The sequence below is a fragment of the Gambusia affinis genome, linkage group LG22, assembly GCF_019740435.1.
Source record: "Gambusia affinis linkage group LG22, SWU_Gaff_1.0, whole genome shotgun sequence".
Classification (NCBI taxonomy): Eukaryota; Metazoa; Chordata; class Actinopteri; order Cyprinodontiformes; family Poeciliidae; genus Gambusia; species Gambusia affinis.
In genome coordinates, this window is record NC_057889.1 from 10,995,004 (window position 1) to 11,008,622 (window position 13,619).

General features: G+C 36.9%; 1 protein-coding gene across 3 annotated transcripts; it reads right to left on the reverse strand.

Annotated features, from left to right (window-relative positions):
• Nucleotides 1-135: 135 nt before the first annotated feature.
• Nucleotides 136-12,675, reverse strand: lin9 (lin-9 DREAM MuvB core complex component). Of its 3 annotated transcripts, XM_044106579.1 has the most exons (16): nt 12,596-12,675; nt 12,367-12,457; nt 10,475-10,507; nt 10,251-10,342; nt 9,569-9,682; nt 9,172-9,302; nt 4,276-4,401; nt 3,992-4,149; nt 3,764-3,897; nt 3,506-3,634; nt 2,882-2,983; nt 2,727-2,807; nt 2,509-2,634; nt 2,165-2,347; nt 1,959-2,056; nt 136-1,158 (listed from the first exon to the last, which is right to left on the reverse strand). In XM_044106579.1, the coding sequence occupies exons 2-16, from the start codon at nt 12,395-12,397 to the stop codon at nt 1,053-1,055; spliced, it is 1,644 nt and encodes a 547-aa protein (XP_043962514.1). In that variant the 5' UTR covers nt 12,398-12,457; nt 12,596-12,675; the 3' UTR covers nt 136-1,052. The 3 variants fall into 3 exon arrangements, with proteins under 3 accessions (XP_043962514.1, XP_043962515.1, XP_043962516.1); XM_044106580.1 differs by lacking the exon at nt 12,596-12,675 and having other exon boundaries at nt 12,367-12,468; XM_044106581.1 differs by lacking the exons at nt 12,367-12,457; nt 12,596-12,675 and adding an exon at nt 12,018-12,158.
• Between the last annotated feature and the right edge of the window lie 944 nt (nt 12,676-13,619).

A 13,619-nucleotide genomic window follows, 5' to 3' on the forward strand; every position in this document is an offset into this window, starting at 1 on the left:
TGTACAAAGAGTTAATGTTAATAATATTTTTATTTATTATAAAGCTGTAATAAGACTGAGTGTTAAAAAACAAACAAAGAAATCTCTTTATATGTATTAACTTGAATCTATTTTTGAATAAATTCAACAACAATAAGCAGTTGAAATCGCATGTTTAATATAAAAAGAGGAAAACATTTATATACAATTGCCCTGAGGCGTTCTCATATACATCTGTACAAAACAAACAGGAAGGAAGTGTTGACTGGAGATCTTAAGGGTTAAGTCAATAATGCAGGCTTCATTTGTGGGGGGAAAAGGGAGTTGCAGCAGCAGCCATGCCTGAGGTGGAAATGCTAAGATCTTAGAGTAAAAGGCATCGAAACCCAACATTTCTCCTTTATAAAAATACCAAAATCTCTTTTCAGTGCACACAAAAATTACAAAAGCCATTTCTGAACATACTGCAGAAATGTTAACAATAGTCCTAATAATCATATAATATACAATTATCTACAATCAGTTTTATAAAACATTCTTCAGCTTCCCCTGTGCTTGCCAGCGGCGGAGCAACAGAACAAAACACTTACAGGGGAAAACATTAGGGATAGGAAATATTTCTTCACAACCATACACATCTATTCAAAAATAAATAAATACAGACTATAAAACTGTTAGAATTAATGTTTGGCACATGGAAACCAATAAATAACACCTAAGAGCTTGGAGATCTCAACTGTGACAGGTAAAGGTAAAGGTTAGTGATGACAGGAGACTGTTTCAGGCTTGTATTGGTTGGTTGCACAAACATTTTTACACAATAAAATGGGTGGGTAAAATACATGACATCTTCCCTCTGTTTAGAAAACCCCAGGAATCCGAGACAAACTTCGCCCAAACTTGGGCTTGCACAACGATGAGCCATAAAGTCAACACGGCCCAATGTTTGTCGCCTTAACAGCTCCGTTTCAGGAGACGGCAATAGTAAGCCTCACTTCAGTGTGTGCATGCACCTGTGTGTGTGTGTGTGTGTGTGGGCGTCGTTATGTGTGTGTTAGGGAGGATGCAGAGACTCAGACCGCATTGGTGTTGTTGGCAGCGAAAGCGTGCAGACTGCCCAGCTGACTAAGACCACTCTGGATGTGTGCCACGTGGATTTCAACGTTATTCTGAAAGCAACTGGAAAAAGATTAAAAAGGGATTAAAAAAATAAACAAGCAATGCCTCCTAAAAGTTTTCATTCCCAAATTTTAGTTTATTCTTTTTCAAAATTGTCCTTTTAAAATACCGTGTGGTTTGTGGTTGTAAACAGTTTTTATGTGAGAGATCAACACCAATTAGTAGCATAATTGAAGTTGTAACAAAGATCTTAAAAGTTTGGCATGCGTTATTTTCTACCAGGTTTGTACATCTGGACACAAAATTCTATAGCCCATTCTTTGCAAAACAGCTCAGTGTGAGCCCGATCAAATACAGAAGTAATGCAATAAGATTATTAATTGGATTTAAGTCTGATCTTTGACTGGAACCTTTTAACATATGATTAGGTTGTGATCTAAAACGGGTGTCCAAACCTTTAGCCGAAAATGCTGCCAGGCCAAAAATATCAAACTACCTGAACTATTACTTAAAATAAATAAATCATTTTAGTTTTTAATATACGTCACTTGATTGCTTGTAGACTAAACATACAACATTTAATTGCAACAAATAAAGTAGATTCATTTGCATTTGTTAAACAATAACCAAAAAGAACAGCATTCCCATAGCATGATGGTACCACAACCGTGTTTCACCATGGCATAACATTTTTAAGGGTTGTGTGCAGTCTAAACTAAACTCCAAATAGAATTCCTTATAATTTGTAGTGGCAATGTGATGAAAAGGTAAATATATCTAAAGTCACAATTATACATTTTTTATTCACCTGGAGCGTGACTAAAAAAAAAAGTAGAAGGAACTATTTGTAGGTGGTTTACCTGAGGTTGGATGAATCAATTGATGCTTTGATGTCATTCAGGGAGTCTGTTAGAGATTTAAACTCAAATGAATTCAGATCTCCTCCGTCTGCAAGACACTGAATCAAAAACAGGACACCATGTAAGGATTTTCCACACATGAGCATAATCAGTCTAATTCTGTCATGTGTTGCCGTGAGAGGTAAAATGTCTCTCTATTCTCCAACCTTTATCTGTAGCAGCAACGCAGTGAGGCGGGAGACGAGGTGTGTGAGGCTGGCGTTTGTCACGCTCGGCTGGCCGTCCCGCTGTGTGTTGCTCAGCTGCACCATCTGCTGGGCCTCTTCTTCGCAACGCCGCCGCAGATCTGTGGGATGGTCAGCTGGAACCATGCCCTGGTCTGGAGAGAGCTGAAAACATAAACAACTCTATGTAGCAAAGCCTCTTGTCCTCCACTTTTTATTACCTACATGGTTACAGATAAACAGTTACAGATAGTACAGACAGTGGGATTTGAAATAAATCTCAGTGACTGAGCCTGGTTGTATTTAAGCATTCATTTTTGACTTACTTCACAACAGAACTGCTGAACTTCATGCAGCACCTTGTTCAGATCTTTATTGAGCTGCTCCAGCTCGAGCACAGTGGTGGCATATCGCTTCTGGAAGTCCAGGTCGATTGGCATCGAGTACGACTTCTGAACACGGGAAGCCAACATGCAATAAGGTTAAGCGCCACATCTGCATCTTCTAAGAATTTACTTTTAGTCATATTAGTTAATGACTTTACCAGTTTCTCTGCCTCCGTGTTCATTTCTTTTAAGTGCTTTATGTGCTCTTTCTTGATCATGAGGATTTTAGATAGCCTCGTCTGAAAAGCAGAAAAATGTGTTTGAAGTGGCGCTAATTTTTAATTATCCAAACCTTTTGACAGGAAATACTTACAACTTGGACCAGGAATTTTACAGGAAATCCTCCCAGTGTTTCTCCCTCTGTGCTGGGCAGTTTGCTCTTCCATGGTGAAGCGTTCATAAGAGGATCATTGTCCTGGTTTTAAAAGAAAGAAATTAAAATGTATGTTGATAACCAGTTTATACAATACGAAAAGACAATTACACAGATTGACAAAAGTACAACAAAATGTAAAATTATTGTGCTGTAAAATGACCATCCAGTGTTTGCTTCAATACTTGGGGGTTTTTGGAAGTTGTGATTGTGTTAGATCACCTTCCTGATTGAAGTGAGTTTTCTTAGCCTAATATTAGCTACTACTAATATTAGGCATCCATAACATCTAACTGAGTATATACTACTTTTGCCAAGAAATGTATTAAACTGACAAAGTCAGATATGGGAATGTAACTGCGGATGAAGCTAGTTTTACAAAATACAGACTCAGAGTAAGAATTCATGCTAAGCCTTTCTGACTCTTGAAAGTTGATCATCTTTTAAATTCTCAATAGAATACATTGAAGTTTGTAACATTACAAAATGGAAAAAGGTTCAGGAGGCACTGCCTACTGAGGAGAAGCAGACCAAACCAAAAACTGTCATTGGATGTAGGTTTACCATCTGAACAGGAGTGGTAACAGATGGATAGGGCGCTCGAGGAGGAGTCATGAGGTTCTGTATATAGCGTGTTGACCGGTGCTTCTGTGCGAAGGCAGAGATGGGCATTGTCTCATTGGGCTCATTGCTCTGTAAAACAGAAACATTGCTAAATATTAAAAATAATTAATCCACCATTTCCTTTGCTTATGTATTTGTTAGAGCAATTGCCTACTGTGGTGTTATTTCATCAACAACAGAAGAAGGTAAACGCTTTACCAGGACTTCGTAATCAGGCACAGTGTGAGTTCCCAGGCCGCTGCGGTCGAATGTGACACGGTAAGTTGCAGCGCTGGTGTCAACAGCATCTATCTGCCCCGTGAAAAGCCCGTCATGAACACCTCGAAGCCGAGCTGAAGGACAAAAAAAAAAAAAAAAAAACATTATTTGATTGCAATGATGTGACTGAAGTTAAAGCACATAACGTTTTCATTCCAGAGACCTTACCTGTGACTTTAGTTCCTATGATGAGTGGTAACGGGATTTCATCGGGAAGGTCTTTGCAAGTCGACACGTCTGACAACTTCCTCTGCTGCAGAAGACGCATCTTCTGACGCTTTTGTCTCAGGGCCGTTCGCTCTTCAGCAAAGAAGGCTGATGAACACCTAGGTGGATCATTAGAGTCCAGCAATGAGATGCCAATTCTTTTCCACTGTAGAGTTCAAAGTTGCTCGTCGAAAAACTAATGAAAATGAGCTAATTTATCTTTTATTGTAAAAGTCAAAGCGCACCGTCTTGGTTTCCCCATCAGTCTCCTGATTGTTCCCCACTCAACTCGAGTCAGTTTTCTTGTTTTTAGGTTGGGAAAAGATTCCTTTAGGCACAAGCAAAATTCATTGTCGCCTTCAAAAAGAGGCCTGGAAAAGTAAAAGAACATAGCTTAATGAGGAAAATAAATAAAAACTAAAATTTGTAATTTTATTCTTAACTAAAGATATTTACAGATTATAAATATAAGTACACAGTCATATTCAGTTAATTAGAATACAAGTTCCGATGAGGCTCGCTTATGTCATGGAAAAATTACTATAAGGTCACATTTGCTGGTCATGTCATATGATATGCTTATGAACTATCACCAAAAGAATTATTTGGGTTTCATGTAGAAGGTTAGAAGTTGTTTTTCCACTACTGCGTCAGAACCAGACTATCTCTCCCTTTGTTTAATTCTTTATCGTTGGTATAAAACTCATGTGTTGTCTCTGCCTGGGAGAGCTTAGCAAGCTTTTCATCCAGACCTGCTTCATTACTGATTGTCCTACAAGCTCTCTGTATTGTGCACAATATATGAATAAACCTGATTGAGTGATTTCACCTGAACAGTGCTTGGAAATAGAATTTTTTCCACAACAATTTGGTGCCGTGACCCGGATCCCTCGACTGGACATCCGAGGACGTCGACGAACAGCGTTAAGGCGCCAACCTGGACTAAACACCAGCCTCAAACCTCGATTAGGATTTAAGAGAGAAGAGGGCTGTTGGTCGGCTCCACGGATCCAGCGCTGGGATCAACGAACTCAAAACCACTGTTATCAGGTGGGATACTCACTCAGGCTAACAAATTAATTTTACAAATTCTAAATTATAAAATCTAAAATAGTGAAGGATCCGATAAACCTTTCATCCTGGGGAATAGAGATTGGCGTGTTAAGAAAAAACGTTGGGTTAGAGTCCCACGAGAGAATAAATAAAAGAAAATAAAAAATAAAAAATTATTAAAAAAAATTAAAAAATAAAATAATAAAAAAATAATAAAACAAACAAAAAATAATAAAAACATAAGTGTGGGGTGAATGTCCCCTCGACAGCCGGTTTTTAGACCGAGGAAATGATAAAGGGAACCACTAGTTTCTAGGCTGAAGGTCCTAGTTAAAGCCCTTATCGGTGAATAAGGCAGGTATTTTCTTCAGTTTTAGTTTTTTTAAATTAGGGGAACTAAACCTTTAGAGAATCCTAAAGACCTTTGTTGGAAATAAAGGCCCCTCTCAGAGGAGTAAGAGGCAGAGCGACCACAAAGCTGATTTGTTGGATTCTCGGAAGACTTTTGCAGTCTAAAGAGGATATCCCACCCAATTCAGGAAGAATCGGTGTACGTGGTTCCAGCAAGCAATCTCCTCCTCAGGGTGAATTGTTTGACTATTTGATAATGAAATATGGAAATATATATATATAAAAAAAGAGTGTGCTTGGTGTGAATGAATGTGTGGAATGATTTTAAATGTGGAATTTTCCCTGCAAAGTGAATTAGAAGCAGAGGAAAACAAATAAGGAAAGAAAATGCTGAACATAAATATTTAGTGGATAAATTACTGGCCTTCATATTTAAAACAAAATTTGTTTCGTTTGATTTTTTCTCTCTTTGAACAAAAATGATTTTATTTCTTAAAAGTATCAATCAATAAACTTATTTATAAGGGACCCTTTCTTACTAAAGGCATACTGGATGGAGATTAAATGACTAAAACTATATGACCATGCAAAAGGTTAAAATATGATTCATAAATACATACTGTATGTATAGGAAAAAAACAAGAAAGGTAACAAAACAAGCCCTAATCAACTTCTACTTGCTTCTCTTTCTCTCTGTCTGAGCCTCACTGCAGTGCATCTGACCTCTGACCTCAACTCCTCAAACCTGTCCTCCCATGGACCGGATGCTGTCCCTTCTACAAAACCAACTGATGAAAGTGACCGAGAGAATCGAGAAGATGAAGAAGACAAAGAAGACCTCCATCACATTCAGGGGACGACTGTCAGGTCTCCTGCTGGACATTCAGACTGAAAACTGAGAGCAACTGAGCTTTAAAATCCTCCACTGGTCTGAATCAGTGTGGAGAAAGAAAAGATAAACATGCTTCTGAGCTGTGAGAGAAGAAGATGAAGAACTATTTGATGCCTTTTTCATCTTCGGACAACATGGACATTGACTGAGGGATGATCTGGACAACCCAAAGAGCCAACACGAGAACCAATTGGACAGACAGGAAGCCGGAGGAGAGAGAGACGGGGGAGGATTTCACTGCAGCGATGCCAGCAGCAGGAGTGGAAAGGGAGCGAAAAGAAAAATAAAAGACATTTAAGATAAGTTATACACACACATACAGCCACTGCAACGAAGACTGCTTGCTACTAACCCTGTACACATTTAGAAATTAGTGAGAAAGAATGTCTTCAAAAGAGTTTTGTGCCCCTGTTATCTCTGAGTCCTGAACAGAAGAACCTGTATTAAAGGTCCTTTACGGGTCCATGAGCCATAGATTGAGAAACTGTGAAGGGAAACTGTAATAACTGTGCTTCTGTAATAAAATTATGCCATTGAAATATAACAAATAAGATGTTGGAGAACATTTTAACCAAAGCTATGGTTCTGAAAGAAAAGTTTTAAAATAAATAAATCATTTAAAAGCTGAACTGTTGCAGACACAGATAGTAAATATAATGTTATCAATGAGAATTACAAAGTGGTCCTATATAAAATACTGGTGTCCCTTGACTTTCCTTTCTTTTTGAAATTCTATGCTGTATTACATAAAATATTACTAATTTTTTTTCCTTTTGTGTTAAGAATTACAAAACCTTGCTACTGCTGTGTTTATAATGTTTTGGTATACCATATAATATTTGGTTGCGTTTAAATTGAACAAAGGAAAGTTTCTATAAAATACAGCTGTGATAAATTTGAACTTAGAGGTTAAAAGGATTTTGTTGTCCTGGAACTACTAGTTATGAAAAAAACTAAATAATTTAAATAATTAATGAAGCGCTTCAGCAAAAACTTGATCAATTGGTTGATATGATCCTAAATTTCTACCTTGATCTTCACTAACTGAAATCATCTGACTAAACCTGACTTGATGCAGTTTGTTGATGGTTCTGCATAATGTGACCATGCTACTGATCTAACCTTGTTTGCTGTTTTGCATAAATCACCTATGTTTGGCTCCATGTTCAAACATTTTCCTGCTAAAACGTCTGTGCTAGTAGCACTAACTGATGCATGAAAACTAGTTGCTTGTGTGCTATTATTCTCACTGATTCCAAGATTCTTATTATGTTGTCTTATTGCTAAAACTTGTCCACTATGCTTTGTCGAGCCTCACAGACAGTGAAAACCTTCCTTCCATTTCCTGCCAAAGTGCTGCAGCCATCAGACCGGCTGACGGGTCCAAATGCTGGCAGAGGCCGTTCCAGAGGATTTTCCAGGTGTAACTGGTGACCAACACACCTGCTGAAGTCCAGGAAGGAATAACCTGAATCCACACCAACCACTGTGAAGGACTACCTGTCTGTAATGTGACTACATCACAACTCTAAATCTGAAACAACAACAGATTGGTGTTAAGTGCTAGTAACCTCTGACACCCAACATTCCAGAAGAGGAAAGAAACGGAATGAGGGAATATGGAAAAGATGGAAAATAACAACAAACATTGGTTGCTTTTGTACGTCAAAAGGCTCCCCAACCAAAGAACTATTGCTGGTCCACTGGCGAGTGGCCGAAGTGGGGAGTGAAGACTGAAATAAATATTTAGTAAAGATCCTGAGAGAGAAAGAAGAAAAACAAGGACGTTCATTACTCATTGTTCCAGTTACAGACATTTGTGTTGGTTATTTCTAATATTTCTTGTTGTTGTTGTTTGTTTTCTTTGTAAATGTTTTAATGTTTGGTTTTTTTTCTCCTCCTTAATTAGTTTTGTATTATGTTTTTATTTTATTGTTTCTTGGATTTTTATGTCTTTAATCATTGGTATGATACCTCCTCACTTTTCCTGGACAGAACATATACAGGGCCGCCTCCCTGGCAAGGAGGGGTTGCAAGATAAGTTTTCCTACCCAACTCAGAGAAAATATTGTTATGGAGTAGACAAGGTTGCTGCCGGTAGGTTTTTCAGATTCTGCGTATATGTTCCTTTTGTTACATCTTCCAGGATAGTGTTGTGTTATGACTGAGGAGGGAAATGTGTTGATTAATATTAAATATTTTCATATTTATTTATAATCAAAAGGGGGGAAATGTCATGGAAAAATTACTATAAGGTCACATTTGCTGGTCATGTCATATGATATGCTTATGAACTATCACCAAAAGAATTATTTGGGTTTCATGTAGAAGGTTAGAAGTTGTTTTTCCACTACTGCGTCAGAACCAGACTATCTCTCCCTTTGTTTAATTCTTTATCGTTGGTATAAAACTCATGTGTTGTCTCTGCCTGGGAGAGCTTAGCAAGCTTTTCATCCAGACCTGCTTCATTACTGATTGTCCTACAAGCTCTCTGTATTGTGCACAATATATGAATAAACCTGATTGAGTGATTTCACCTGAACAGTGCTTGGAAATAGAATTTTTTCCACAACACTTGTCAGATTAAAAGTAGCTTTGAAAAGTTCAAGTGGGTATGAAATATACTTTCATACCCACTCATAATATTCTGAATATTATGTCAGAATATTATGAGTGACATAATATTCTAATCTCAAAACATGAATGTCAATTTGGACATTCATGTGGACACAGTTCATTTTTCTACTTGAACTGTATCTAAAATGACAAGCAGAACTCATTTTTCCTGATTTATGTATCCTAAATCTCGAAGTATTAATTACTATGGGGAAAAGTGAGAATTTACCTGTCAATATTGGAATAAAACCATTCATAGATGCACCATTTGTGAGCTTTGGGTAGCTTAAGAAGGTTTCTCAACCTCAACCCAATTTTTTGTGACGCCTTCTTATCTGGTGTTACGATGTTAGAAAACTTCTGCAAGACAAGTAAAATAGTCATTAAGTAAATATACAAACACAATAAGTGAACATTCAGTTTAATGGACTCATCACAAGGCTTTTTTTGCAAGACAACTAAAAATGCCAAATCTTTTATTTTTTATTATCTAATATTTTTTAAGGGCAAGCTTTATACAAATGTTTTGGCAGAAGACTAGAAAGAAATGTGGAAAAATAAGGTATTAAGTCAGAATTTTTATGAACGAACTCCTTTGTAATTATGACATGTTAGTAGCTTTTTACCTGTGGTGTAGTGGTGACCCTCTGGCTCCTACGAGGAGATCTGGAAGAGATTCGCTGCTGTGGCGGTTCTTCTTCATCCCGAAACAAACGACTTCTCTTAGAACTCCGCGTGGGCTGCGGAAACAAACGTAGGGTTTCTAAACAAACTTAATATCGCTCAAAGAAAACAATTATTAGACATTCTCTTTTCATCTCTTTGTGAGAATTTATAAGCACCTGGCATGTAATGAGATAAAAGCAAACTAAACTAAGTCTTCATTTTTTCTTGGGATGTGCAGTGGTGGCGCAGGGGTTAAGCACAACCCACATAAGGAGGCCTTCGTTCTCAACGCGGCCGTCGTGGGTTCGATTCCCGGCCTGGCGACCTTTGCCGCATGTCTTCCCCATTCTTTCATTACCCACTTTCCTGTCAATTAACTATCAAATAAAGGCCACTAGAGCCAATAAAACCTTAAAAAAAATTAATTAAAAAAGTCTTCATTTTTTATTAAAGCAAACCTGCATAAAAAAATCCAATAAATATTGACAGGAAATCCCTAAAAAAGAATTTGATTTTCTTTTATACCAATGCGAGAAATTTGCCCCTTTGTTATTCCATACCAAAACAACTTTTAAAAAGCCTTTTAATATATGATAACTCACTGGTACAATAACAAGCCACATGATCCGGATCATTCCATACCGTGTCCATTGTGATGGAAGAATGTCGTCCTCGGGTGTTATGAGCTCTTGTGAAGCTGTTCTTTTCATTTAATGTGTTGGATAAACTGCCCTCTGTAAAATAGTCAGTGGATTTGTTTAAAATAACATCACTACTAAACACTACTAAGGAAAAATCAACATGTTGTCTGAAACATAAGAAAAACTGAAGCTGACAGCACCTAGACAAAGAAAGTGACCACCGACCTTTTAGACTGACGAGCGCCTCAGCTGAGGAACCTGAGGAAAGGGAAAAAAAATTTAACTATGTCAGACAAAAACAAAATAGTATAGAAAGAAATTAAATTACATTATAATTTGTTTTAGAATTTATACCCATGTTTTCTGTATTTTGATAATTTAAGACATTTGTATCTCAGTCTATATTGTTTTGTCCCCCACAAAAAAGACTGAATTAAATACTTTCAACCCAAACCATCACTGGCTGAAATGTGTACACTAGAGATGAAGTGGAACATTTTTAGGTGACTGGAATCAAATGTTTCACACTTCATCCATAAGTTAAAACAACAAGGTCCCATTGACAGGCAGACTTAATCAGTCATTTTCACTATTAATGAAGTACAAAAAGTTAAGTCAGAAGAAGCCCAAAAGATGCAAGACACAAAGTAAACATTATTTTCAACAGAAACACATGAGGTGTTCATTCAGGCTACTAAAACAAAAGTTGGACCACAGAAGATAACAGGTAGAGGAAGTTAAATTACTACTACTACTACTAAACTACTAATATATTTTTACCAATTAGCATTATAAACAAACTAACAGCACTGTTTAAGAACTTGGATTGAACTAGAATGAACACAAATGACTTTGAATTGGTCTACATAAGTGGACTAAATTGACAATATGTGAAGCTTGAAGCACATGTGTAGCTGCTAAAATGAGAGAATGACCTAACCTAAAACATAAATGGAGTCCATTTTCCTCTCTAGTGTTAAAGGTGAACACATCTGTTGTTTACTTTGAAATGATCTTATTTTGTGAAACAGTGCGCACTGCATTTTCAGATTTCCAGATAAAGTGTAAGTGAAACACTGCCTCTTAATGTAACTGTCAGGATATCAGTGATACAGAGAGAGACTGCTCAGTAACTTTAGACTGCTTTTCAGAAGTAAGTGTTTCATTTTTATTTGACCTATTTATAGCTCTTAAAGGCTAATCAGAATTAACTAAATTGACTTGTAAACACAAAAATATAACAACAGGAATTGACTCAAGCATTGTATTGTTTAACAACAATATGCTATTTCTGCTGACTTCCACAATCTGTTGTTTTTAAAAAAAAGACAATTTTTTTTAGCTATCAATTTTCAAACGGAATTTAAATCTCTGAGAATATCCTAGTTATCCCCTCCCCTCCCATTACACCAAGCTCCCATGAACCATTGATCCAAGGCGGACCTTTTAACCCTGACAGCATCCACACAATTCCAGTAGAAATAGCTGACGAAGTCATTAAGGCCTTCACCCTAAGTTTGAGCTGTCAAGTGTGGACTGTAACGCGAAAACATGCATTAAAGCAGCTAACGTTAATACGTTATAAAGTTATTATAATAATTAATTACATTATCAACGATAGTTTCAGTTGTTGAACGAAAAACTTAAGAAGCCGATACGTAGCGTTTAACCAGGTAAAATTACCGTAGCTAACGAGCCGTTGGGATAAAACTAAGCCACTGGCAGAAACAGAACTAAAGAAACTATGCCCAAGTACACAAATTAATACCTTGTAGCTGACGTCGCTTTTGTAGTCCTTTTGATATTGCTAATAGGGTCTTGGAGTTAGCATCTGTTAGCTCACAGCTAAGCTAATGGCATTTGTTTACTCGGTTGGGGTGAAGTAACTTGTTCAACTCTAACGTTAGCTCTGGCTAGCCTACCGTGCTAACAAACGGTAGCTGACTAGAACAAACCGGTGCATCTAGATTTAAAACGGACTTTATAAAGTCAGACCAAGGCAACATTATTTCTATTACATGAATGTGATTTTGGCTTTTTATCCGCTCTTTGTCTCATCACCAGAGCACCGCAGCTTGTTTACGTTGTAAAACTGTTAAATTTGTGTTGTTACTCACTCTCGTCTAACAGCTGGTCCATCTCCGCCATCTTGAATTAGCCGCGCCGCTTTTTCAAAGACGTTGTCAAAATGCATTCTGGGTGGGAAATCTGTGTGGAGGGCGATTTGAGGAATAAACATTGTATAACTCAGCAAACTGATGACAGGAAAGTAGGTTTGTTTCATTAAATTACATCAGATACAAACTTTACATTACACATATCCACAAAGGGGATTGTAATTCTCACCGGAAACATTTGAAAAACTGTTGGGAATGATATCCAAACCAGATTCAGCCTCAGGCACTCAGCAACTAGTCTTTGTTAGAGGCTTAGCACATTGTGAGACCTACGAGGGTATAATCCCTTAAAAAGTCCACTATAATGATCCTATGTTGAATTTTCCCAACTGTATAACTGATAATAGCAAATAGCCTATTTGTGAAATAACACATTCTCAGACAAGTCATTTTTATTGAATGAGATTGTACAGGTAATGAAGTGCATGTCTTAATGTCAGATGGCATCCGCTCAGATCATATCTAATGAGGGATGGTTAACTTTTTCACATTTTGCATTATTACAAGCATAAACCTCAATGTTATTGGGAAAACCAAGTGATGCATAACTGTCAAGTGGGAGGAAAATCATGTTTTTCACATTATCTTCAGCCCCCTCCACAAAAAAACAGGAGTATTTGTGTTTACTTCTATTGTATCAGATTCATTAGCAAATTGCCTTCACAACTCAAATATACATAGTCCCCATGTGAAAAATTAATAATTTTTTTATTTGGAGCCTTGCTTCTTTAGAATTAATTAAATTTTGCTTTGCAAAACAACAAAAGAAACTTCATATAGTTTTGTAAGTACCTGGCATTGTTTTTCAGTGGTTAACAAACCAGTCTTACTCCTGTTCTTGGCTTGCAGCTAATAAAGCCCCCCAATACATAAAAAAAAAAATTATTTGAACATGTCAAACTTAAAAACTAAAAGCAAACTAAGTACAAAAAAAATAAATAGATAATTTAATGTACATACAGACATTCTTAGCTTAAGTTAAACCGCAGAAATATTTTTAAAACTTGATTTTTATAAGATTTATATTTAAAAACACTGCTCAGTTCAACACCAAATCAGAGCAACTGCAGAAATCCTGAAGCCTGCCACAGGTTGCAGATCCCACAAACCGCATACAATGTGAAACATGAGAATAAAAACATTCTACGGGGATGAATTCTTTGGAATGTTGGTTCAAGCTAAATGTAGAGAAA